The sequence below is a fragment of the Globicephala melas genome, chromosome 1, assembly GCF_963455315.2.
Source record: "Globicephala melas chromosome 1, mGloMel1.2, whole genome shotgun sequence".
Classification (NCBI taxonomy): domain Eukaryota; kingdom Metazoa; phylum Chordata; class Mammalia; order Artiodactyla; family Delphinidae; genus Globicephala; species Globicephala melas.
In genome coordinates this window covers 46,296,341-46,323,362 of record NC_083314.1, presented here as the reverse complement: position 1 = coordinate 46,323,362, position 27,022 = coordinate 46,296,341, and the positions used below count along the sequence as shown (strand labels likewise).

Below are 27,022 nucleotides of genomic sequence, written 5' to 3'. Positions count from 1 at the left end.
TTCAGAATACTGTTATCTCCAAGAAGGATGTAAGAGAAGGAAAAGGGCAGAGAAAGAATTATATTTCTTTGTCCTTCCTTATGCCTTCTGAAAACACATTTCTCAGAACCCTCTTCCCCAAAAAGAAGAAAGAAAAATAGAATAACAAAGAAAAGAAAGAGAGCAGAGATTCCCCCAAATCTCTCCTGAATCCCATCACATCCACAGCTTACAACATTTCTGCTGCCTCCTTCTTTAGGATGGTGAGTACAAATGATTTTTAATCCATTATCCTTACAAGCATTTTTGTGCAGATGTCTTTATAAGTGATTAGAACCATTGAAAAATGTTATCTGCTAATACAAACAAAGAAAAGAAACTATTTCGTTAGAGATTTTGATAGTCACGAAATCTAAATGAAACTGTGTATGTGGTATCCTACAGCATCTAGGGTTATCAGAGGAGAAAAATGAAAACACCATAGTGGATTATATTTCAAAATTCTTTTTCTTAAGAGAGAGAAAAAAAGATTGAATCTAATTTGCATAATGAGGGTGGATTACTCTTTGAAACAATGAATCACTGTTTTATTGAACTTAGTTTTTTTGTCATGACAAAAAACTGTATGTTTTCAGTGTGGCTGTGGGATTCTAATAAACGTGAAATTCATCCTCACTGTGTACTTTAAAATGCACTCCATTTCCATCATCACATAAGCAAAATAAGAGACGGGATCCTACAGAGGAGAATTCCAATTCCCCTGCTTCTGGGAAAAGAAGCATAAGGTCTCAGTTTGGGGTCCCGACTCTGTAACCAGATAAGCCCCTGAGGAACTGGGAGGAAACCATTAGTTATCTTCGGGGGCCTCAGTTTTATCATAAAATGTAAATAAATAAAGTCAATATTGATGAGAGAATCTATTAAAATAACTTATTTACCCTTTCCTGAATATTTATTGAGCCCCTTCCTACTAGGCACTTCAGTGCCAGAATCCGAGGATACGATCAGAAGACAGGCCCTGTTAGCAAAGAGGTAATTTAAAAACCTTTACAAGAAAGCTATGGAAGACGCATGAAACCATACCAAAGAGGTCTTGCCCAGATCACAGCCCCCAGGAGACCCTACTGGAAGAGGGTAAGGTCTGTTACAAACTTTGAAAAACAGGCAAGTAAGAGTAGAGAGGCAATCTGGATCTAGCAAAGAGCATTAACAAGGACCCAGATATCAGAGAGAGTTGTGGTCCCCTGGAAGGCAGCTCAACATGATTACAGCATGGGGCATAAAGGAGGAGGGAGGACAAATAGGGCTGGAGAACTAGCAGAAGCCCTTTATCTTGAAGGGCATTGTGTGCCATTTCAAGATGTATAGACTTTACCTTCAAAGGCCATCGGAAGTTTAGAAGTAGCAAAGCCTGATTTTATTTAAAGAAAGATGGTTACTATGTGGGTCATGGATTATTGGGGGTTGAGATTGAGGGCAGAGCAATCCATTAGGAGATGGGAGAGTACAGTGACCTGAACTAAGGACACGGCAGAGAGGATAGGGAAAAGCCAAAAAACTCTGGAGGATTAAGAAAGAAGATTTGACAGAATTTAAATAATAACTTGATATGAATGGTAGCAGAGAGGTCCATGTTTCTGTTTTGAGGGAATGGTTCATGGTGGTAGGAACATGGGAGATGCAGCTGGCTGAGAAAAGGGAAGAGAAGGTAGTGAGTTCAGTGTGAGATTTACAAATTAGAGGAATCTCTGGACCATCCACATGAAGATGTCTAGGAGGCCACTAGGTGTGGAGCTCTGGAGAAACAATCAGGGGTAGAATTAAGAGTTGGGAGTCATCTGCACACATATGGTAACTGAAGCTACAGGAATGGACAAGACCATTTAGGGTGAGGTTGTCCAATGAAAAGAAGGTCCAATCTAGATTCCCTGGGAAACATCACTTTTAAGGATTATGAAGTGAGAAAGAAGTAAGCCAAAGAGAAGACAACAAGGTAAGAAGAAAATTACCTCAGCATATTCACTGAAGTTAATATGTTGTCAAGAAATTATAATGAGTTAGAATTAAGAGGAATTCTTAAGAGAGAGGAATTATGGATCCAAGTGAAGACACTCTTATAAAAAAGGAAAGTGTGGTCCACATGATGGAATGCAGCAGAAAGATCACTGTACAGAAGTTGTCAAAGTGCCACTGGATGTAATGACTGGAATTGCTGGTGACCTTGGCGAGGAAACTTTCAATGGAGAGGAGGTTAGGGAAACCAGATTACAGAAACCAGAGGAGGAATGAATGCAGGTGAGAATGCAAAAGTGGCAAATGTAGACCATTCTCTCAAACAGCTTGACTCTAAGTCCTTGAGAGCTAACACTATTGTATCCCCAGGTCTAAAACATAACAAGTGAGAAATAAACATCCACTGAATTAATGCTAAATTAAGGGGAAGAAGATGAGATAAAGGCTACTGGGACGATAAAGTCAAGGAAGAGGATGGGATCCAGAGAAGAAACTGAAGTTTACTTTAGGCAAGATGAAATCTCTCTTCCATCCAGATAGGATTAAAGGAGGCAAGAAAATTGAAACCATGGTCATCAAATGGCTTCCATTTTCTTGCTGAATTCAGAAGCAAGGTGATATGCTGAAAATGTCAGTGGAGATGATGGAGTAAGTAGACTTACAAGAGTGGAGAACAGAACAAGAACAACTAACTGGGAAACAGAAGGATCACTGGGCCCACTTGAGGGTAGAGAGCTCAACTCGTGTGGCAAAATTAGCATGAGTGTGTGTTAGGGGAATGAGGAGGGGGATGAACCAGACCCCGAAGTAGAGACTGCAGGAAGACTGATCTGGGATTGGTTTTTTTCTAGGTGAGTAAAACAAAAAAGACAAGGGAAATCTAAGGTATCTGCAACTGGGCCAGGCTAGAAGGAACTGAAGAACAAAAGGGACTTTGGTAGCAAGTAGGATCAATGAGGTCTTACAGAGGACAAAGATAAGATTGTAGAGGGCATGACAGAGTGAGAGTTGAAGGCTCCTTAGAGCAGGACATCCTATGTAAATGCAAGGTAAATACACATCTAATCCTGGCGCTTTTCTGGATGGCCGTTAACACGGAGCCATAACCGAACTCTCCAGCTCCGTCTCAGTGCCCCTCCAGGCCCTCAGAACACTGCCTTGTTTCTGAACCCCCTGGGCTTCTCTTGTGATGCTGGGCTTCTAAACAGTAGAGAGAGGCAGTATTTTACTCACTTTCAGAACAGAATTCCTGCCATTAGAAAGATTATTGACATCTTTGGTGAATGAAGAGATAAAAGTATACCTCCATGTATTTGCATATCTTCTAATTTGGTGAAATGCAGACTATTTTGCTCATTTTCCCTGCACAGGTACATGTGGAACATTCTTAGTTCTGAAATCCACAGAGCAAGTCCCCGCCCCTGGGCCGTGAAGTCATTATATTGAAAGTTAGAAAACAAGCTGAAGAAGAAACCATGTGGCTGATGTGAAGAAGTGAGGCTTCGGTGGCAGATGACAAGTCACACTGTTTTCAGGGCACCTTCTGAGTGTGTAGAGGATTTGGTGAATTAAGTAAAAGGCTATTTATGTGAAACTATGAAAATATCCTGAGTCCCAGATGCAGACATCATAGATGTATGTGAAAGTCAAACAGAAATTCTAACTCATTATCATTTCTTGACAACATATGAACTTCAGTGAATATGCTGAAGATCTTAAGATGTCAAAGGTGATGCTATGAAAATGAATTCTTACTCCAAACCTCATATTGTCATGGATGGCTTTATTTATAGGCACATGGTGGTTTCTGAGGTCATATACAGTTAATAAAATGTGACAAAATGGTTTTTTTATGGACTCAATAACCCTTAGGTACTACATTTATCTCAGAGTCAAGATGATTTAAAAATTTCCACTGTGATTATAAATTATCAGTCACTAAAATTTTTATCATTCCCTGAATTACACCAAAGATCCAGGAGGGAATTATATAGCAAGCCTGGAGCAGGGTGAGTCGTCCTGCAAATTGCCATGCTGTGTGGCAAAGCAGCCGGACAGAATGTTTTCAAAGCATTTTACTGTGGGACATGAAGATGGGTGTTGAAATACTATTTATAACTCCAAGTTTGGGGGTTTTTTTTTTCAGTAGTGAGATTTCAGTGTTAAATAAGGATAAACTTCATTAATTCAGAAAGCCCTAACATGAAAATTTAATTGAAAGAACAGCTGGTTTGTGAGACAACCAAAAGTAAAAGCAAGGTTTGAAAGGGACAATTTGTACCACTCAAGTGGTAGAGGTGTGCAGAAGGGCAGCAGTTGGGTTTGAAATCTCAGGGCTTCAGCAGGATTGAATCAAGGTTTTATGGGGCTTGGAGCTTATATAAATTGGGGGAACCCATTTTAAGAAAAGGAATACAAGATTCCAAATGTAAAATTAAGTATGAAAGTGAATATTTACTTAGAATGAGAAAATTACTGTATAAATAATTATAATACATTAATAAACTTGTTTTATAATCAAGTCATTATAAGAAATTTTCAAAGGCTGAGAAATGCCACAAACATCCAAAATCCAGAAAAAAACATTTTATTAACTACCTGACATACTTCTATAAACTTACTTTCTTAGATTTTGTTAAAATGGCCATCATCAAACAATCTACAAATAATAAATGCTGAAGAGGGTGTGGAACCCTCTTATACTATTGGTGGGAATGTAAATTGATACAGCCACTATGGAGTACAGTATGGAGGTTCCTTAAAAGACTAAAAATAGAGTTACCGTATGATCTAGTGATTCCACTCCTGGGCATATATCCAGAGAAAACTCTACTTTGAAAAGACACATGCACCCCAATGTTCAGTGCAGCACTATTTACAATAGCCAAGACATGGAAGCAATCTAAATGTCCACCGACAGATGAATGGATACAGAAGAGGTGGCACATATACAGAATGGAATATTACTCGGCCATAAAAAAGAATGAAATAACGTCATTTGCAGCAATATGAATGGACCTAGAGATTATCATACTAAGTGAAGTAAGTCAGACAGAGAAAGACAAACATCATATGATATCGCTTATATATGGAATCTGAAAAAAATTACAAATAACTTATTTACAAAACAGAAATAGACCCACAGACATAGAGGACAAACTTATGGTTACCAAAGGGGAAGGGACGGGGAGGGATAAATTGGGAGTTTGGGATTAACATACACACTCTACTATATATAGAATAGATAACCAACAAGGACCTACCGTATAGCACAGAGAGCTATACTCAATATTTTGTATCAGGGAAAAGAAGCTGAAAAAGAATATATATAACCAAATCACTGTGCTGTACACCTGAAACTAACATATTGTAAATCAACTATACTTCAATAAAAAAATTTAATAAAAATTAAAAAAAACTCTGATCACCTCTTCATATGGCAATTATTTTACAGTATCTCATGTATAAAGACAAGAGAAATATAATTTAGTCTTTCCTCAACTAAGGTTGGCTGGAATTTTCTTTTTATTATTAATAATGTAGAAAGCTTTCAAGCCATTTCACTGTGTTGCTAACAGTTTTGAATGCCATTTCAAATGGATCTGCCAGACTTTGTGAAGCCAAGATGCCTTCGGTCTGCTAGAACACAAGCTGAGGTGTTGGGATGCAGAAAACTTCCATGTACTCAGACACAATGCCTCTGGTTGTGCTCTTCAGAGAGCAATTCTGATATATTCTGTTCCATGTGATTCCCATAGAAAAAAGGAAGTGTCCAATAGCTTCGGACACTATTATATTCAATTGTATTCACTATATTACCAAGTATGTTTCTAATAGAAGTTTTGTTTTGCCCAGGAATTTATGAGAGAACTAAATCATCCACTTAAAAATTTTCATGTCTGATGACTGGAAGTATTTTCCACAGACAAGTTTCGATTATTGTTGCTCCTCTGCACCTCTGTTACTTCTGAGACCAGCTACGCAGCAGAACCCTCGGTCCTTCACCTGTGTGTCAAGTTGACCACAAGAGTAATAAACTATACATGGAAGTGACTATGAACCACATTTTTCCCACTATCCCCAAACTAAGTGTATCCCCAAGTCAACCTCCTCTTAACCAGATCCCAGATACAACCATTGCCACTCTATCACCACCCGAAATAAGGGGAAGAGGGATGGAGGGCAAGTTGGCTCCGTGGTCTTAGCCCATTGCTGATGAAATATTTTCCCTTTGTATGTTTTACCAAAACAGATGGGAATACTTTGCAATGGGACCCCAGCAGGGGGACTGAAGCTTAAGCTTGCTTAACTTCCAAGTCAATCTGCCTCTGGCCTGGGTCAGGTCACTCTCTGCCACTAAGTCTATGGCTCTGGAAAAATCTTAGTTTGTCTCAATTCAGTTTCCCCTTTGTCAGATGAGGCTACGGCTAATAATAGGTGTTTCATGGGGTTGTTGTGAGCTCTGAATGAGTTAACTCATGGAAAGTGTTATCTTAATGCTCAGTACACCGTAAGTATCCAATTAATATTAGCTCTCACGATTAAGTGAAGGGTACTATATTGCAGAGTACTATATAAGATAATAAACTATTTAGAAAACTAATTCATATACCATCAATAAAGATATTAAGCAGACAAGTGCCATATATTAATTTAACGATTTCTCTAAGGATAGCAATAGAATTACCCTAATTACCATATGTATTTGAGAACAATAAAACTGCTTTTAAAAATTGTATCTGAGAGATTTAACTTGTACAAAATGAACACCTCTTCTTCCCATCTCATTATGTTTGAGCTGGGGGGATGGGTGATTTGTTCCACTACAGTATTATAGGGGCAAGAAGGATGTTGTTTTTCTGGTATTCATTATTCTAAATGGCATGTTATATTTCCTTTCCTAGGAAGCATATAAAGAATTCCAGTCCCAGAAATCAAGGTTTCAAGACATCTTCAGAAGCAAAGTAAACAAAATGGAAAACAAATCTTAACAATGGTTTCCTTCATAGGAAACTTCTCATTGCTAATAAAATCAAGGAACAGTATAATCCTTTTTCAGACTACACACATTCTTCACTTTGCCTTCAAAGTCTAGATATTTAATAAAATATACATAGAATTACTGCATAAATTACCTAAGTGAAAAAGCTTAAGATATTTTAAAGCCAAACTTGACACAGAGGCCCCTATAAAACCAAATATGTGATCTTTCAAAGTCATAAATTATTATGCTGGAAGATGCTCCAGACAGCAGGACCAGAATAAACTGAGAAGGAAGAAATATTTTCTGCCAGAGGCAAGCAGTAAGAATGTCAAATGTAGGGGGAGATAGGGAAGCTTTCAAAAAACAGAAGAGATCTCTGTGGAACCATATATCTGCTTAAAGTAAACCAGATTATAATTATTACTTTATTAGAGATTAGATTTTGAAACGTCTTAAATTTGAACATTTGAATTTGAACGGCTCAAGTCCTTTCTCACAGTCCCCATAAATGTGCCTCTCGCTTCTGAAATAATTAAATCATTGCTCTCTGCTCTGATTTTTGGCTTCTCAGTATCAACTCACTTCGTGGTTACACTGTATGAGAGGCAGAGGAAATGTCATCGACTTAAGAAGCTAAATCTTAAGGGGTGACAGGCAGCACTTGTGAGGACTCAGGTACGAGACAGAAAAATCCTGGCAGTTATCTTATTTTTCATGAAGAAACCAGAGCTGAGCTTTGCCAAGCAGACAGCTATGAGCTCACTGGTCTGAAATAATTACCCATTGAGACTTTTCTCCAGCACAGAACTAATGGCTTTATGCAGAAAACATAACTCAAATATTGATTTGCAGAGTTTTTCTTTTTAAATCAGTAATCAGTAGCCTTTGTCTGTACTTGAGCCTGACATAGCTCTCAGTTACATTAATTGACAAAGTAGAAGAATAAAAGGAGAATAAATATTCAACAAAAGCAGATTGTTTTTAATTCACATTCTTTATGTTTGGTGGTCTCATTCCTGTTTTAGGAGATAAAGAAATCAAAGCCTCAAACATTTGAAACGGATAGAAGAGTTTTTAAGGGGTTTAATATTCCACAGTTGTAACTCAGAAATTAAGCACAGACTGAAGCAAACCCAAAACAAATTGCTCTGTTTAGCCTAGAGCTGACCTGAGAAATGTTCTTTATAATCAAGATGAGATATGCTATGATGTTAACAGAGGGACCAAGGACATCAAAAGTGGACTGTGTTCAGATGATTTCCACGGAAAGATACAGAGCAGGATCTAAAACACTGATCTGTGTTTTTGCAAAATTGTGCTTCATGCCTCAAGAAAACAAAGTACAGCAAATAGTATGCAACTAACACTCAGTGATGCATGCCCTAAGCTTAGTGCATTCTTTCAACACTCCTAATCGGTGGTTTAAGAAACAGTTATATGCAGAACTGGCGATGTCCAGCATTCACTTGTTTTTTTAGACTCTTTGGATGGCTGTGTAGAATATCTTCATTTATTGCTGGGGTTATATGTTGTGTTTAGTTTTATTTTGTCATTTTAAAACAAAGCACTTTAATTTTTTTATGAATACTGCCCCCGGAATCCTATTAGTAATGGCATTGCCATTGGTGACATACAGAAAAAAAGAAAAAAAAAGTCTTTTGAGAACATTCCACCGTGTAATCAGGATGCAGGGAAAAAGTAGAGAATTTGCTGACGTAATACTCAAAGGTTTACAGCACATTTATTTCCACTAACAGCACATTTATTTCCACTAACTTATAATTGTATAAGTTACACAGGTTGAGAAGAATTAAAATAAAAACTTTATACTATTATTGATGATATTGAAAACTGACCATATTTTCCCCAAAAAGAAGCCCAAAGAAGAATGGTATGCAATTTAGAGGGCAAATCTGACCTAAGTCCAAGACAGATCAGCCACACCAGCCTTCTTCTTTCCTTCCAACAAGTGTAATCTTTCTCTGATTTAGGAATCTGCCTGGTTCCCCTTCTCTTCTCCCGTCTTACCCTCTGTTGCCAAGGTGGCTCCTTCTCATCATTCAGGGCTTGCCTCAAGTATCACCTTCTCAAAAAGCCCTTCTCTGACCACCTTATATATGAAGTATTCTTCTGTCCAAGCACTTCATCTATACCCCATTATCCTGTTTTACTTTCTCCTTAACACATCTTTTAAAATCATCTGGTTTGTTTATTTTTTGTCTGTCACTGCTCTCCCCCAGTAAAACAGAAGCTCCCTGGATGCAGAGCCTGTATCTGTACACCCAGCATCTCACACAATGACATTGCTTATGTTCGTAGATGTGTAGGCCAGGTGTTTAGGACACTTGCGCTTGAAGTTTCTCATGAGCTTGTAAATAGATGTCACCTGAAAGCCACACTAGGCTGGAAGACTGACTTCCTAGGTGGATTCCTCATATGGCAGCAAGGTGATGCTGGCTGTTGGTTGCTGGCCTTAGTTCCTTCCCGCATGGACCTCTCCTTGGGATTGTTTTGATGTCCTCATGGCATGGGGGACATCCCTCAGGACAAGCAATCCACGAGACTGGGGCAGAAACTGCAATGCCTTTTATGATTTGACCTCGAAAGTCACGCACTCTCACTTCCACCCATGCCACTGGCCATGTGAGTCAGCGTGGGAGGAGACTGGGAGAGTGAGTACCAGAAGGCAAGGACCCTTGGGGGCCACCATGGAGGTTGGTAACCATACCACTGGTTACAGTTAGTTCACTATTAAAAAAGCAGGCCTTTAAGGTAAGGCAAGAAAATACCCATACACCTTATATTTTTACATATTACTTCAATATTTAAAACACTTTAAAAGAAATAATCAAAGCTGTCTACTTGGGCTTCCCTGGTGGCGCAGTGGTTGAGAGTCCGCCTGCCGATGCAGGGGACACGGGTTCGTGCCCCGGTCTGGGAAGATCTCACATGCTGCGGAGTGGCTGGGCCTGTGAGCCATGGCTGCTGAGCCTGTGCGTCCGGAGCCTGTGCGTCCGGAGGCCACAACAGTGAGAGGCCCGCGTACCAAAAAAAAAAAAAAAAAAAAAAGCTGTCTACTTTTCTATGGAGCCTGAAAAAATATATGAATTTCTTCTTAGTAACAGAATTAGATGAAAAGACTCATAAAATGACTACTGTTGTCCCTTTCATTTTTCATTTAACAATAGGTTGCTGGTTTTGTTTTACTATCTACTTAGTTGGGGATATGCAGCACTCAAGCTCTTTGAAGTGTAAAAGTAAGATTAAGGCCAAGTGCAAGCTGAGCTGGGAGGAGTTCACACAAGTATTTGGAAGCAGGTCCCCAGACAGGATCTGCAGCCCATGTGTCTTTTGAGACAATGACATATGCAATCCTTCAACCAAAAATGACCTCACTTGTTACCAGTTGATTGTTCAGGGGTCTGGAAACCACAGTGTATTATTTTACCACCCAGGGTGAAATTAACTACAGACCATAGCCATGTGGTAACCTTGGTCTTCTTAGGGATCAAAGGCCAAGGAAGGCAAACACAGTTTTTTTTAAGTTGCTGAAAACAAGAATTATCTGTCTGGATTTTTCAAATTCATAATCATTTTTTACAAGGTGATGCGAAGAATAGCTTCTCCTAATTATTTCAGATAAGACACTTGCATTTCTAGTACTGCTAATTCTATATTTAAATAAACAGATCAATCCATCAGTAAACTAACTAAGACCTACCTAGAAAAATGCTGCTTTGAAAAACTGAAAAAGAAAGGATTGGAAAAGAGAAAATGGAGACAAATCTATGATGTTAGTAAGAATAGGAGTAAAAGTAGTGAGATTTAACTGGAATCTCAAACTAGATTCTAGCTAACTAGATTTAACTAGAACCCCAAAAATCTGCTACGGAGAAATGATTTCAGAAGGTGAAACACAGACTGTGGTTTATTTATCTGCTTCTCCTTTGACATCGAAAAGATGAAGTGCTCCTTTTAGAGAAACTCTTTGCTTTCTAGCTCAAAGCTACAGAATGTCAGTGCAATTTACTATCTAAAACTTGACAGATGATACACAGATTAGGGGAAGCAACACCAAATCTCAGATACCTTGTTACACAGAAGAGAGGAAAAGCTTCAAAATCCACTTCACTACAGGGCAGAAATTGACCTTCTGTGCCTTAAATCACATTTACTGTTATATCAGAGGAAAAGCTCATTAGCACATTTTATGCTACCATGCCTGAACCCCGGGGTAATGAAAGCATCCTAGAAAAATCTTACTTCAGAAACTCAAAACAGCTGGCGCTAGATTGTTGAGAAAGCAGGCAGCTAGCTTGCAGCTTGAGAGTATCAGCTGAGTAGCCAAGATCAGAGCGAGCTGAGAGAGGCAGCCAAAGAGCAGTGCTTTCTCAGGATAATTCTGATCCAGCAGGACTGCTTTTTTACTGAGCTCAAAAAAGGAAGAATTTGATTTTAGAGGCTGAACCCCAGGAATATAAGTCGGAGACACCAATGAGAACTCTCTTTGGAAAGAAAATTGTTGCCCTCCTGATTTTATCTTTCTAGAGCCTATATACAAAAACTCAACTTTTTCTTCTGCTCCTACATTAAAGCCTCAGCAAAGAAGGACACGGCCCCAACCAGCTCCATGTTACAAGGACCTTTCACAGGCACTCATGCTCCTGGCCTCTGAAGGTGTCAGTGCGGACCAATCTTCAGCATCTCTACGGTAAATGACACCGCTGTGAAGTAAAGCCTCTCCCTGGGGAGGAGCTATCAGTTCAGTGCAATAGCCCATTAGCCTGCTGAAACGTGACTTCTATTGCCAGGTTCTCCTAACCCCAAAGTGCACATGCAAGCTAATTCCCTCACACGGTAGACTGAGCAAAATACACAGGTCTGCACGCTGGCCAGCAGCTTTTGCAAAGAACAAACACATATGTTGTTTCCCATCACAATGGCAAATGTCCAACTCCTATTTCTGCCTCTTCAAAAAAAAGGGGGACCTTCTAGGGAAGACCTGCACTTACTTATTTTGCACGCATGAGAAAAGTCAATATATGCACTCATGCCACAACTATTCCATCCCTGGTGCCCACAGCAATGGTTTTCCTAGCTTTCAGATCTGGAACTATCTCCTCTGACATAATTCTCTGCGTTCTTTTTCTTCTCAGCACAGCCCTTCTTTTGGCTGTTGTTGTTCATGAAAGAGATGGTATTTTCTTTCAGGTTAGAGGTTATATTAGTCAAGGTTCTCTGGAGAAACAGAACCAATAGAACAGATAGCTAGAGAGCCAGAGAGAGAGAGAGAGAGAATGTATCTATCTATCTATCTATCTATCTATATATAATATATACCTCAATATAATATATCTACTTCATATCTATCTATTGAGAGAGAGGTGGAATGATTTTAAGGAATTAGTTTGTGCATTTATGGAGGTTGGCAAGTTCAGAGTTTGTAGGGTAGCCCAGAAGGCTGGAGACTCAGAGAAGAGCTAATGTTGCAATTCAAGTCCAAAGGCAGTGCGACGACACATTTTCTTGTCGCTCGAGGAGGTCAGTCCTTTGTTTTATTCAGGCCTTCGACTGATTAAACGAGGCCCACCCACGTTATGGAAAGCTTTACTCAAAGTCCACTGATTTAAATATAAATCTCAGAAACCCTCAGAGAAACACCCAGAATAATGCTTGACCACATATCCAGGCACCATGCTCAGCCCAACTGACACATAAAATTAACCATCCCAAAGGGCAAAAAAATGTTTTAATTTTTATAATTTGATGTAGATATGAACCATCAGTCTATTCACCAAGGATATGAGACAAGGATAAGGCAAAACTACTGAAAAGTTACATCTAAGTACAAATAAAGAAACAAAGGCCCAAGTGGCATTTTAAATAATGTGGCAACAGAGTAAGCTGTTTTATTCACGGTATCGGTGGTGGAACTGCAAATTCACAGCATGCTATGGCTAGAAAATTCTTTAAAGATCAGCCTATGCAGTACTCATGGTATAGCTAAGGAGACCAAGGCAAGGTAGAGAATTCAAGAAAATCCGAAAATATGGTGGGGCATGGCATAGATGATGCAGAAGAGCCAACAGCTAAGAAACCAGATAAAACTCATACTGGAATGCCTTATGTGGAACGTTACTGAGATAAAAATCACTCTCCATTGTCTAAACACACGACTATTGGGCGGCACAGAGAGAGAGAGAGAGAGAGAGAGGAGAGGGAGAGAGAGAGAGAGAGAGAGAGAGCTCAAGGGGGTGCTGGATGGTTGGACCAAACTGGTCCATTATCAAAAGCTGGCCTCTGTATATCCAAAAGACAGACAATCCATGCATGGATAACTGAGAGTTCAAATACTGCCTTTATTTTGATAAGACTCATGGGAAAATGAGAGTTTGGCCGTCACCATGCCAACATCAGCAAAGACTGGCCAATGGGTCTGGGACTTCATGCTTCCCAGTGGGACTCAATAATCTGCCTCTCATGGGGTAGGGGAGTTCGGTAAATATTAGTGAGTTACTGTCCTTTCCTCCACAGACAAATGCCAGCAGTGTCCCTTTAGTTCACTAGTATTTGCCCAGGCTTTGGGAAAAGCTATTAAGATTCAGCACCATTATCAAAGGGGACTTGGCAGCATCTAATCTTTGGGAGACAGAAAACTGGCCCAGAAGTGGGGCTGTAACCTTCAGTCACCTTCTGGCATTGCTGCAATCTGATGCCTAAGAAATGAGGATCCAGTGCATCTTTGATGCCCAGTCAAGGCTTTGAATCTGTGTCAAGACCACAGGACAAAGGCAGCACTGTTTATGCAAATTTAGAAACAAAAGAAGCTAGAATCCAAAGCCATTAAAAGTAACATCAGAAATCCAATACCCAGAGGTGATTAGAGGCCCTACACCAGTATGAAACAGAACGCCTGAAAGTGAGGCTGGGCAACACACCAAAACACACACTGGGGAGCAATCCTGAACGGCCACAGCCCGGCTGGATGTGCTTAGAGGCCTTGATGTCCGCAGCTCCTTAGCCAAGGGGCAGCCTCTGTGTACTGCAGGAAGGAAGCCCTCGGCCACAGCTGCTCTACACCTGGTGCACGCAGCCCTTTCCTGAGAAGTTCCAATTTGTGCCCTCAAGGCCAGCCCTCCTGCTGCCACGTGGTCCCCTTGGCAGTTCAGTCATCATGTGGCGCAGGCCTTCCACAGGAGACGACACTATTAGGGCACACCTCTGGGCACAGTACACAGCAGGGTGATCTACAAATGAGCTTCCGAGAAAACTTAGATATTTTGTTTTAGATCTCCGAAAAAGATCTAAAATTGGGCTGAGGGTCCAGGAAACATCAATCGTGCAGAGTTATGATTCATGACAATTCTTTAGATCCACTCACTCCGTGAAGGGGGTACTGATGTCAGACGGGGAAGGGACCCGAGAGAACATCTGTCTCATCCACAGGTTCTCAAGTTTAGCTCCGCATTATCACCCCCTGGGAAGTTTTCAAAATATGTCACTTGCCCTAGTCCTACCCCATAGATTCAGACCTAAGTGGTCTGGGGGTGGGGCCCAGGCATCAGTACTTTTTTAAACCTCATCAAATGATTCCCATAAGCAGCCACATTTGAGAGCCACAACTCTGGCACATCTCCCTGATGTTATGGAGAGGAAACTGAGGCCCAGAGGGAATAAGGGGTTTGTTCCAAGTGACACAGCACGAGCAAATGAACAATGCCTCCCAGTCCTTTCACAAGACAATATAAATAACAAAATGAGGGCATTTGCATACTGGGGGGAAAATGGAGGCGGCTGGTTTTGGCTGGAGGGAACAGTTCCGGAGACACCCCCACCCCCACCCCCCCACCCCCCCCCCCCCCCCCGCCCCGCCGGGGAACCTGGCCTCATCTTCCTTCCCAGGTGATCATTATCTCCCTGGCAGGACGCATTTAGCAGTAGAATGCAGCTCACATTTCAGGGAAGGAAAAGGACTTAAAAAGAAAACGGGAGGGGCTTCCCTGGTGGCGCAGTGGTTGAGAGTCCGCCTGCCGATGCAGGGGACACAGGTTCTTCGTGCCCTGGTCTGGGAAGATCCCACATGCCGCGGAGCGGCTGGTCCCGTGAGCCATGGCCGCTGCGCCTGCGCGTCCAGAGCCTGTGCTTCGCAACGGGATAGGCCACAACAGTGAGAGGCCCGCCTACCGCAAAAAAAGAAAACGAAAAAAAAAAAAAAAAAAAAATGGGACACATAAAGTTGAGGACATTTACAGTGGAATCTGTGATAGACCGGTCACCTAAAGGACACAATAAAGCGAGGGTGTGGGACTGTATGAGATTTATCAATGGAGCAGTGATCATCCCCAGAGAAGGCTGCCTTTTGGTAAGCTTATAATAATGCTACTATATCAATAACTCTGAACATACCTCCGTGCAGCAGCGACAAACTCAGAAAAATCTTTTGTACAGCGGACTCGAATAGTGAAAATTTCCCAAAAGTTCTATTTTGGATTCATAACCGGTGAAGACACTAGGTTAGAGACTTTGTAATATCATGTAGTTAAGGCTGAACTTCAACTAAGCTCATTTAGTAGACTGTTTATTCTTCTCCCAAATGAGGGGAGGAGTTTTTAAGGGCACGCCAGAGAGAAAATCAAAGGTAAGAAAATTAAATACCAGCAACAAAAGAATCAAGATGAGGGGATATGGAGACTGAAGTGGTTCACACGACTACTATTTATTTGGAGGAAATGCACTGGTTTGATTTCCCTCCAGTCTATTAAGAGATGTTCATCAATAGCTATCCTTCCTTCTACAAACCTACATGCTTAACGAGCTCATGATGTGAGATACCTGAGCAAAGAAAAGGGTTTGAGGGAGTGTCACATTATACTGAGCCCCAGTGCAAGGCACTTCCTACAATGGGTAATCTGGAGCACGGCCTTAAAAAATGTATATATTATTTTTTTTAAATAGCTGCTATTGGAAGGCGGGAAAACACATGTGCTTGACTCAATAAAAAACACAGATGCTGTCTGTCTGGCAGAGCCTCTTCTTTGTAATCCTGTACATTACTACTTCTCTTAATAAGAAACCCCTTGGCCTTCCTGATTGCTTACGCATCTGGAACCTGGGGTTTAGAAGATTCCAGTGTGTGCCAAATTACCAAGCTTTGAAAATCCCACGGCCTGTACTTCAGACACATATACAGCTTTCAGTCCTTCCATGAGGGCCCCCTATTTTTCATGGGGGCTTCTGGGAGCTCATCTCCTGCAGTTCCCAGACCCAGAAGTGTATACAAATTACTTGTGCACATGTTTAAGACACAGATTCCCAGGCCCCTTCCACAGGCCATCTGATTGAATGTGGCTGAAACGGGGCACAGAAATCTATGTAACTAACAAATGTCCTAGGTGTTGTGATACAGCTGGCCCATGAACCAGTATTTAGGAACCACTAGTAGAAGCCCAGCAGCCTTATAGCAAAAGGTCAGCAGAAGAGTGATGAGGGCCACGTCCACTCATGGCCAATGAACTCGACCAATGGGGTTGAGTTGCTCTGAGGCCACCTCAACTACTAATTTCAACATGATTACCTGAATTTATCCACCTAGACAATCCATGATGGTCAAATAAATAAAAGGAGGCATATAATTTTTTTTAGTCTGCTGCTTTAGAAATTCATAGTTTATCTTGCTAAAGAGAATTTTCTAGGATAGAAATCAATGTGTCCAGTAAATCTTAAAGTCTAACAAGATTGAGGAAAGGCATAAAGGAGATTTGTAATTTTCTAAAACGTTTTAGTATGCTGAGCTTTAAAGGCCAACTCCACAAAATCCATCTGAAACATAAGACACGGTCTGACTGTCTGAATGCACTCCCACCCCACCTGCTTCTAGCAGAGGGAATGCAGCAATGTAGGAGCTTCATATAAGCTTACTGTTCAATGTTGCAGTGATGACATGAAAAATCCTGATTCCACCTGGCAGCAACCTTCCAGTATCTTGGCGGTTCTCAGCCATAATCACTGTGGTGTGTGGAGCTTGGACAGATTATGGGGCTGGCTGGAATCCAAGAAACTAAAAAGCAGTCCAGCAGTCCAGCAAGGGACTCTGTGTTAGAAATGCCATAGCCCCAAATGCCCATGACCATATTTCTCATGGACAGCCCAGGAATTTAAGTTCCACTGTTAGTCTCCAGAAAATCCTGCCTTTCCCAAGGTCCTGAAAAGTGGCAATTTCTCACTTAATATGACTTTTAGGGAGAATGTCTATCAACATACATCCATGTATTCCCCTTTCTCAGAATCATCTCTCGCCCTGTGAGAACAGGAAAGCTTGACGTGGCCCGCTGCCCTCCCCACCTCCAAAATGTATACAGTCAGTCTCAGAAAGGAAAGGGGATGGAAAGTAAGAGTTCTACTTCTTTACTGCCTAAAATGTAGGCACTTTGGGCCACCTTCATGGTTTCCTTGGGCTTGACAGCTATCTTAGTCTATTTGGGCTGCTGTAACAAAATACTACAGGCTGGGTAGCTTATCAACAACAGAAATTTATTTCTTACAGTTCTGGAAGCTAGAAGTCCAAGATGAGGATGGCAGCATGGTCAGGTTCTGGTGAAGAGCCTCTTCTGGGTTGTAGACTTCCTGCTGTGTCCTCACATGGTGGAAGGGGTGAGGGATCTCTCTGGAGCTTCTTTTATAAGAACACTAATCCCATTCATGAGAGCTCCACTCCCATGACTTAAGCACCTCCCAAAGACCCCCCACCTCCTAATATCATCATCTTTAGGGGTTGGAATTTCAACACATGAATTTTGCCGGGAGGGTGGTGGATGGGGAAAGCTCCATTTGAGGAACTTCCTCTCTCCAGCCTGACATGTGCCTCAATAGACTTTGAAGTGATCAAACCTAGGAGGTAAAGAATTCTTCCAATGTAGGCAATTTATCACTTAAATCAAGTACTCATGAGGCTGCTTCATCAGAGTGGCCTGGTTCCACACACAGCCTTCTGCCATCTTCTTAGGGGTGTGTAGTCTAGGATCATCACTTAAGTTATCATTTATGTTTTTGAAATGCACGTCTTCTAAGGGGTGTTGAAACATTAATCAAAAATTCTTGGGCGGGGGCTTCCCTGGTGGCGCAGTGGTTGAGAGTCCGCCTGCCGATGCAGGAGACACGGGTTCGTGCCCCGGTCCGGGAAGATCCCACATGCCACGGAGCGGCTGGGCCCGTGAGCCATGGCCGCTGAGCCTGTGCGTCTGGAGCCTGTGCTCCGCAATGGGAGAGGCCACAACAGTGAGAGGCCCGTGTACTGCAAAAAAAAAAAAAAAAAAAAAAATTCTGGGGCGAAGAGGATTACTTTGCACTATGTTTGCAGAGGAACACGATCTCATCAGCTAAACCAATTAAGTCAGGGACAGGTTTCAGCTTGCTGAACTTGACAAACAACTAAATAATAACAATGACTGCCTCGATTAAATGAAGTGTGTTATGATATCATAAATTCAGCCCTGGTAGGATGTCATGAGGCTATTACGGGAAGTCTAAGTCTGAAACGATTTCTGTCCAGTGCTCCTAGAGAGGAAAAGAAATGCCCTGCAGCCAAATCTAAGGTTTAATTCATACAAGAGACGTCGCTAATGTCACCAACCACAAATGCTGCGTTTTCATGGCTCTGGACGGCAGCAAGTTCCAGTGAATTAATTACAGCCACTCTATTTATATTCTACATGGCTTTTCAATTACTACCTATAATGAGATGGTTTTTACCTTTATGGACATTAACGCATAGCTTTCCAACCATAGGGATGGAGAGCCGAGGGAAAAGTAATACAATCCTGATCACTTTACTACTAGGTCACTCACTGGCAGCTTGCCAAGCCTGCTGGTTCTAGAAAGCAGTTACTACTCGAGTCCTAAGGCTCCTGAGGAGCCTGAGCAGGGAGCAAAGGTCACCACCCAAATGCCTACAGGGGCCAGACAGCAGGGACCAATCACAAGTGCACAGAGGGTGGGCTTGATGGGACGAAGTCCGGGGGACAGCAGCTCCTAGGCTAACCATTTGTTGCTGTGGACAGATGCAGGCCTGGTGGGGCAGGTGCTGCTCACTCTGGCATGTTCAGTTTGTGAAAAGTTATCTAGTTATACATTTATGATGGATGCACTTTTTGGATGTGTGTTATGCTTCTTAAAAAAGTTTTTTTTTTAATGGGCTAAGGGCCACATTTTTGGGGGCCAGAGACACAAGAACAAGAGAGCAAGATGGGTATAATCAGGGAGGGTTCAGAGTAACTACCTAGAACAGGTGTTGTGTGAAGCTGGCTTTCACTGTGCCAGCCAGGACATAGGTACAGGTGGGATGGCAGAGTTTAAAAAACCTGGGATAGAGAGATTGACTTAAAAACATCACATTTGTGCAGAATAGGAGATATCAAACACTTCTATTAGGTTGGCCAAAAAGTTTGTTCTGTTTTAAGTAAAAATGAAAGACTCGTTTCCACCAAGAACTTTATTGAACAACATATGCATTAACCAAATGTACTTTTTGGCCAACCAATATTTGGGTTAACACTTAAAAGGATATATGTATATGCACAGAAAGTTTCTAAATGATACACAAGAAACTGTTAACAATGGTTGCCCCTGGCAGGTGGCATGGAGTGGAAGGGAGATTAACTTTTTTTTGTATTCCCATTCACACTTTTTGGAGTTTTATTATGGGAGAGTATTATTTTTTCAATTTTAAAAAGAAAACGTCAGGAAAGAAAATGCCTAAAATAATTAAATTACTATAAACCTACAAGGACTCTGACGGATTTAACTTCTTTTAGCGGCAATTTTTGATATGCTAACGATGTAAATGCAATAAAATGAACAGATCACTCCTTTGAGAATAAAAACGTCAAAACGTATACAATACACACACTTTGTAATTCCTGATGAATAATAGCTATGCTTTAAACACATATAGTGAAACCTCTTCATAATATGGTAACTGGGGAATAGAACTAAGAACCAAACTACAGGCTAATCATTTTCTCTCAAACTTTAACTCGAATGTATATTGTTATGTTATTTGAAGAAATGTGCAGAAACGAGCCTTATAATAGTCCTACTATAGTCCCTATATAAGCCTTATAATGGTCCTACTATAGTCCCTATATAAGCCTTATAATGGTCCTACTATAGTCCCTATATAAGCCTTATAATGGTCCTACTATAGTCCCTATATAAGCCTTATAATAGTCCTACTATAGTCCCTATATAAGCCTTATAATGGTCCTACTATAGTCCCTATATAAGCCTTATAATGGTCCTACTATAGTATGCCTTAGACTTGAAGACAGTGCCACACCGTGATAGGACCCATGAGGACATTTAAGTGTTGGAAAAAGGAACGAGGCACAACCAACAGCCTTTCAGGTTACAAAGCTTTCATTGTTCATTCCTACGACCACCGAGACAGTCAAGGGAGAAGGCCGTGGGAAGCACGCTTACGTACCTGGAGTCATAAGCGTGCACCACGCACTAGCTATAGAATCACCTGGAGAAAGGAGTTGAAGACAAGTACGTAAAGCCAAACCCTGCTTAGAATAACTGGTATGCTCCTTTAGTCATGAGCTATATTCCTTATAAAATACTCAACATTAAAACAGCCATATAGGGTTTAAAATCTAGAAATCTGTTATCTCACTCCGACACTTATTTATTATGTAATATACTGTGGGAACATCCCTTAACTGCCCTGTGCTTTGGTTTCCCCACCTATGGAAGTCAATTAATAAAATAGATCCAGGACAATTTAGGCATCCATTCTAACTCGCAAGTGATTTGTCTAAACTAGAGCAAGAGGATAGGTGACTTCAGTATTTACCCAAAGGAAATATATAATTCTGAGGTCCAATTGTGTTTTAAAATTGTACAGTGGAGGGAGGATTGATAGTTGTCTCCGACTATTTGGAAGAAAGTTGAGTTTACATGTCAACCAAATCCAAGACCACTAATTAAAAAGGCTGAAAAACTGACCCTCTGTCTTACCAAAATGCTGCAGCCACCATGCATATGAATAATGCGGCCTTATTCGTTTGTCACTAACAATACGTGATAAATTTCTTTCCGTTGCTATATAGCTGTGATCATGACAAGTGACCTGCATATTTAAGTACAACCCACATATTTAGTCTCGTTCTGTTCCTGTGAAATCTACCAACACAGAACAGAGTTTAGTAACTAGAAAGGGCCTAAGTGACAAAATCATCAAGACAGTGGAAGGGAGCCACTGAGTCCCTTGTGTCATTCAAGCAGAAGGAGCCATTCTTCTCTGAAAGAAAACACTGGCACTCTTATCTTCCTAAGGTGGGTCAACTGACAGAAGCAAAAACTAGAACTAATTGGTCTTTTCTTGATCTTAAACAGAGCATCTGTACTCAGTCTGCGACGTTAGCTGCCTGAGTCACATCCTGGCTCCACCGTGCACTAGGCTTGTGACCTTAGACAAGTTATGTAAATTCTCTGTGCCTCAGTTTCCTCCTGTGTAAAGTGAAGAGCGTAATGACACTTCTCACCTAGGGTTGCCGTCAGGAGTAAATCAGTTATCACACCGAAGTGTTTAGAACAGCCCCTCCATGAATGTTAGTTTCCATTATGCTGACAACTTTTTGTTGGAAGGAAGAAAATAAACAGAGCTTCTTTTGAACATATTTTCTTTTTTAAAAGTTTCATTTGTGAAGAGAAAGGTAATGGAGATGAGACAAAAAGGAAAAGATGTATAGGAAATAGCAACTATTATCTATTTAGTAGCATGTGTGTAAAAGACATTGTAATACTTTATCTCATCTGCTTGTTATAACAACTCTTTGAGGTAGGTGTTATTATTAGTCATCTCCAGATGAGGCAGCTCAGCTTAGAGCTTCATGATGTGCCCATGATTACACAGGAGATTTGAGCCCTAGTCTATCTGACTGTAAGCTGCATACTCTGCCCTCCGTAATAAACTGCCAGGCTGGGAAAAATAAGGAGAAGGAGGGGGTAAGGTGAGAGAAATAAACTAATGGAGAGAAGCAGACCAAAGTACCATATACATTTTCAGCCATGAGCTGCAACTAGAGGGAAAACATAAACACTTAATGTCAAGATTGTAATGATAAAATGTGACATCATTCTCACCACTGATGAAAACTAGCATTACTAGTATCTTGGAACATTTTGTAAACACACTTATATTAGTGTATCAAGTTAAACATTCACCAAAATGCTCCTGATTGGGCATTAAAACGTAGAGATAAATCCAAGCTAATCCCCAAACACCCCACAAAGTTGTGTGCAAAATGTCAGGGTCCGTACCCCAGAACAAGTAGAAGTTCATCATTGTTAATGTTTATGTCAACAGAAACATCTCTTTATTTAAAAGCCATATGACGGTTTTCAATTTAGCATACATATTACTTTTCAAAACTCTACCAAATGAAATGCCCAAATTGTTCTGTAATTACACGATAGTTACTGCCTTGTGACTGCACAGACTCCATGAATCCCAACCGTCTTCCCACACAGAACAGCAGGCTCTCCAAAAGACAAACTTAATGTATCTTTTGGGTCAAATGTTTTTCCTTGTGCCCTGCTCCATTTTCCATCATCATGTTACTTGCCACTGCCCCCCTTAATCATAGGCTTGGGAAGGGGGATGAGGTCAGCCTTCCCTCTACTGCTAAGGCCACTATTCATGGCTCCACTGAATTAAAGAGAACCCACTCAAGCGCACTGCCGCATTTTACAATGCCAACCTGTCCCCTTCATCTCAGCACAGCAGTGATCCCCATTAACCCAGTGCTGGTTTTAATTACAACACAAGGATTATCTCAGTTCCTTATCACAGAACTGTGATATCTGAAGGAAAACAATTAGTTTGGTGGGGTTTTGAGATCAGATAGGTAAATGTGATAAGTTTTCCCTTATGCCGGTACAAAATATCTCTAAAATATAAACTTTCCTTAATTCAACTGAATCCAAATAAACTTGATACTGAGATAACTGCACTCAACCTCTGAAAAAGTTTTCAGGTCAATTTGTTGGCACTCAGTGCAGATCTGGTCCAGAACTTTAGGTGAGGGGAAAAAAAAAATCACACCACCGGGAAATCTGAATACGATCATTGAACCAGGGTCTCAATTACTCATACAGGAAAGAAGTCTTATCAGATGCTCCTCCAGCCATCGTTAGAAGTAAGCAGATGAATAAGAAGAGAGAGTCTGCACAGAGTTACTAAAATAAGATGAAATGGAAGCTGGCAGCCCAGTCTCTATACCCAACGTGGTTCTGTTTTATGAAGTTCTGGCCATTTTTGACACTGACCATTTTTGACCTCAGCATGTGCGAGCCTTGCAGAGTGGAGACTAGCCAGTTTGGCATCTCGGAATGTTGAGGAGAGCTTGGGACTGAGAGACTAGAGTAAGTCATTGGCAGAAGCCCCTCAAAACTGCAGCATCCTAAACTGAGGTACTGCCTCTCCTGGAGGGTTATAACCCATCACCTTCCCCGCAAATACTCCTCTAGCACTAGTCATCAAGTCAGCAGCTCCAGGGTACAGTGCAATGAGTTTGGAGATTTGCAAAACTTAGACCTGCCACTCACTTTATCTCCTCTGATAGGAAGCTCTGGTTAATGTTCCAGTACCTTTTTATTTTCCATGCTTCTCCCTCTTTCTGGAACCCTCCTTCCTTCCCAGGTTTTTGTGGATTCCTATTTGTCCTTCAAAACTGAGTTCAAACTAAGTGTCAACTCTCCTCAAAAAAACTTTCATGACCACACAACTGCCCCAATCTGATTTATATAGAAGTCTTTTGTCACTCTCCCAAATGCTATAAATGCCATTCAGATCACCTTACACTGCCTAGTTTTAAAAAGCCATACTTATCTGTGAGGAGCCACATCTTATTCAACCTTTTCCAGCCTGAACCTGGCATAGTGCCTGATTCTCACAAAAGAAGGTCATTACTTGCACAACCTCTCTGTGCCTCAGTTTTCTCATCTATAAAAGGGTATAAATAATAAGACATAACTGATAGGGTTATTGTGAAGAGGAAACCAGAAAATGAATGTAGAGTGCTTAGAAGAGCTCTTATTATTAAATATTATTATTAAATTTGTAAAATTAACAAGTAAATATAATCTTCAGTAAGTTAGTTACTTTAGACACAATATCTTCTATGAAATGGAGATAATCTTGTTTCTTTAAAGGATGGTAGTTAAGATCAAATGAGATAACTAGTTGATGAAAGTACTTTGAAAGCTGTAAAGGACTATTTAAAAACTGGCATTTTATTATTATTACCTAATAAATTATATAAGATTTCTAAGCCAGAACTCAAAGAAGAGTCTTTAGTGGCTGGTTAATGTAGGGGCTGCCCAAGGCCTTACCCAAGCCTTGGGTTTCTTCCTTTACTTTCCAACACAGACCATAAAGGTACAGTCACAGGGACTATGAATAAGGGTAAGGGAAAAGAGATCCCTAAGGTCTAAGCAGAATTGAGAATACTACCCATCCCTAGAACATCCATAGAATCTGGAACATCCAGGGAACTCGGATGTACAATCATTGCTGAGTGATTCTGATCATATCACAAAATCTATGAAATTCAAGAGCTGGAAAGGAGTTTTGAAATCACTTGTTCCTATTCCCTTATTTTACTGATGAGAAAACTGAGGTCTATGGATCCCAAGCCACTGGCCCAAAACTACATGTCAAGCTAGTGACAAAACAACTCAAGTCTCCTTATTTGTAGCTTTATGTACATTTTGCTTATACTGTATCATGTTCCCTTTATCCTTTCTGGGGTGGTCTTTAGAAACAAACCTGTGTTCAAATTTCAGTTTAACCATTTATTAATTCTGTGACTGAGTTATTGAACTGATCCAAGCCTCAATTTCTTCGTTTGTGAAATAAGGATGATAGTATCTTTTAAAAGTTTACTATATGATAAAAGGGGTAATGTCTGTACATCAGGTAGCAAAACCTGTGCCTGGTACTCACTTCCCCCCTCACTAATTTCCTATAGCAACTATTGTGATGTTCTTTAAAACTAAACAATGCATAAAGACCAAGACTATATTGTAATGCATCTCTTTTGAAGAAAGCATCTAAGAACTGACATTTGTAAAATTTTCTTTTGGTATTGAAATGGTTAAAAAAAATCTTTCTGGTTTAAAATCTGACTGCACCAACGTTCCTACTTTCCACATAACATGCCCTTCTCCGTGGCAAACGTCACGTATAACAGGGTATATAGTAAAGCAGTGTATAGCACAGTGCTGCACTATATCTCATGTTTGCTTTCTCACCTCTGCACCTTTCCCACCAGGTACCATTAGGCTGCCAGCTCCAGCTACTGCTTTATCCTTCCTTTTCCCTTTATGCCCAACCGTGGCTTTAAGGATGTCTTGTCTGTGGACAGCTCCCTTTATCAACACAAGACAGAAATTGCTCCAGAGTGACCTGGGCTCTGTCTTCCTCAAGAGACCAGAGGCCTCTTGTCCATGTATCTGGTGGCCTATCTCCCCTGGCCAGTGCCCACCTCCTCCTCCACAGGCCCCTTAGCGGCTCACCTGGCCACCAACTTCTCACCCTCTGATACCTGCTTTTATAAAAAGATGTGGAGACAGAACCAAGTGGGAAAGTTGAAGTGGGCAGCCACCTCCACAGCAAGCACAGGGCCTAGGCCCGGGTCTCTACCCTAAGTGCAACAAAACTTAGCTGTTTGCCTTCCCGGGGCGGCTCGGTCCCCAGGACGCCGGCACCCCAAGGCACCCCGCGCCGTTTGCATCTGCGGCGGGGTCCCGGGAGGATGCAGGGCCGGGACAGCATGGAGCGCTCAGAGGAGACAGGTGACGTAGTTAGGAAGACACAGCTGGCCCCAACTAGCCTCAAACTCTGGGTCCTGATCCCTTCTCCCCTTCCTCCCCACACCCAGGGAGAACCTTAAGCCGCTTTTCCAGCCTCTGAGTTGGGAGCAGGAACCTGGCACCGGGAAGCCAGGACAGCGCACTCCAGCCACTCCGGAGGGCCCTCCCCCCCCCGGGCCCCCAGCCGCAGTTTTGGTCCATGTCGCGTCCGGACGAGTAGGCGGCAACGGGCAACCTTATTCCCGCACTCCGAGGCGAGGGATATGAGGTGGGGGAAAAGGAATCTTCGCGAGTGTTAAGGGGGGAGAAGGTAGCACTCCTGCGGGGTCTCCCCAGTCCTGTCCGGGAGAGCGACGAGGTCACCCCGCTCCATACTGTCCCCACGGGAGCTCGCGGCGGGCTGCTTATCCTGGTTAGCAGCCGGTGCGCACGCAGACGCGCGCGTCCTTCCCCACCCCGACCGCTGATCCGCCCAGGACCCACGCCGGCTGTGAGGGGTGTGCGCACCTCGTCTCCGCGTGCCCCGAGCGGCCCCCTCTCCCCTCAGCGACACTTCGGGCGCCGCCCCCGCCGCCGGCCCGGCGCAGCCAGCTCACCAGATGGCCATCCTGCTCTTGGGGTAGTCCAGCCGCTCCAGGCAGCCGAGGAAGTGAGGCAGCGTGTGCGCAGCGTTACGCGCGAGGACGGCCACCATCACCGTGGGTCTCTGCAGGGGCGACTCGGAGAATACTACCGCCTCCCCTTCGTCGTCTTCGGAGTCCGGCTCGGCAGCGAAGCGCGCCCGGCAGCCGCCGCGGAGCAGAGCCCACGAGAGGAGTAGCAGCGCCCAGGCCAGGGGGGCAGCGGGGCTTGCGGCCATGTTCAGGGCCGTGGCGGGCGGCTGGACCACCGGCCGTGGATGCCCGAGGCCGGCAGCGAGGGGCGGAGGGGAGGCGGCTGGCGCGCGCGCACTGGCAAGACCTCGGCAGCCCGGGACCCTCCCGCCGCCGCCGCCGCCGCCGCCGCCGCCGCCGCCGCCGCCGCCGCCCCAGCTGCACTGCTCAGGCCCTGCCGCAGGGGCCCGGAGTACCTGCCGCCGCCGGCGCTCGTCTGGGACTCAGGCTCGCAGACAGTCGTGTCGGTGCGGCTGTTTGTCCCGAGTCCCGCGGAAAGTTCCTCTAGTCCAGGCTC

General features: G+C 42.4%; 1 protein-coding gene across 10 annotated transcripts in view; it reads right to left on the bottom strand.

Moving 5' to 3' along the window:
• Positions 1–26,810, bottom strand: part of COLGALT2 (collagen beta(1-O)galactosyltransferase 2) — a 147,916-nt gene extending 121,106 nt beyond the window's left edge. For all 10 annotated transcript variants that reach the window (XM_060295498.1, XM_060295500.1, XM_060295508.1 and 7 more), the window contains exon 1: positions 26,449–26,810. In XM_060295498.1, the coding sequence (XP_060151481.1) occupies positions 26,449–26,711 (263 nt within the window). In that variant the 5' untranslated portion in view covers positions 26,712–26,810. The remainder of the gene's footprint in view (positions 1–26,448) is intronic.
• Positions 26,811–27,022: the final 212 nt, after the last annotated feature.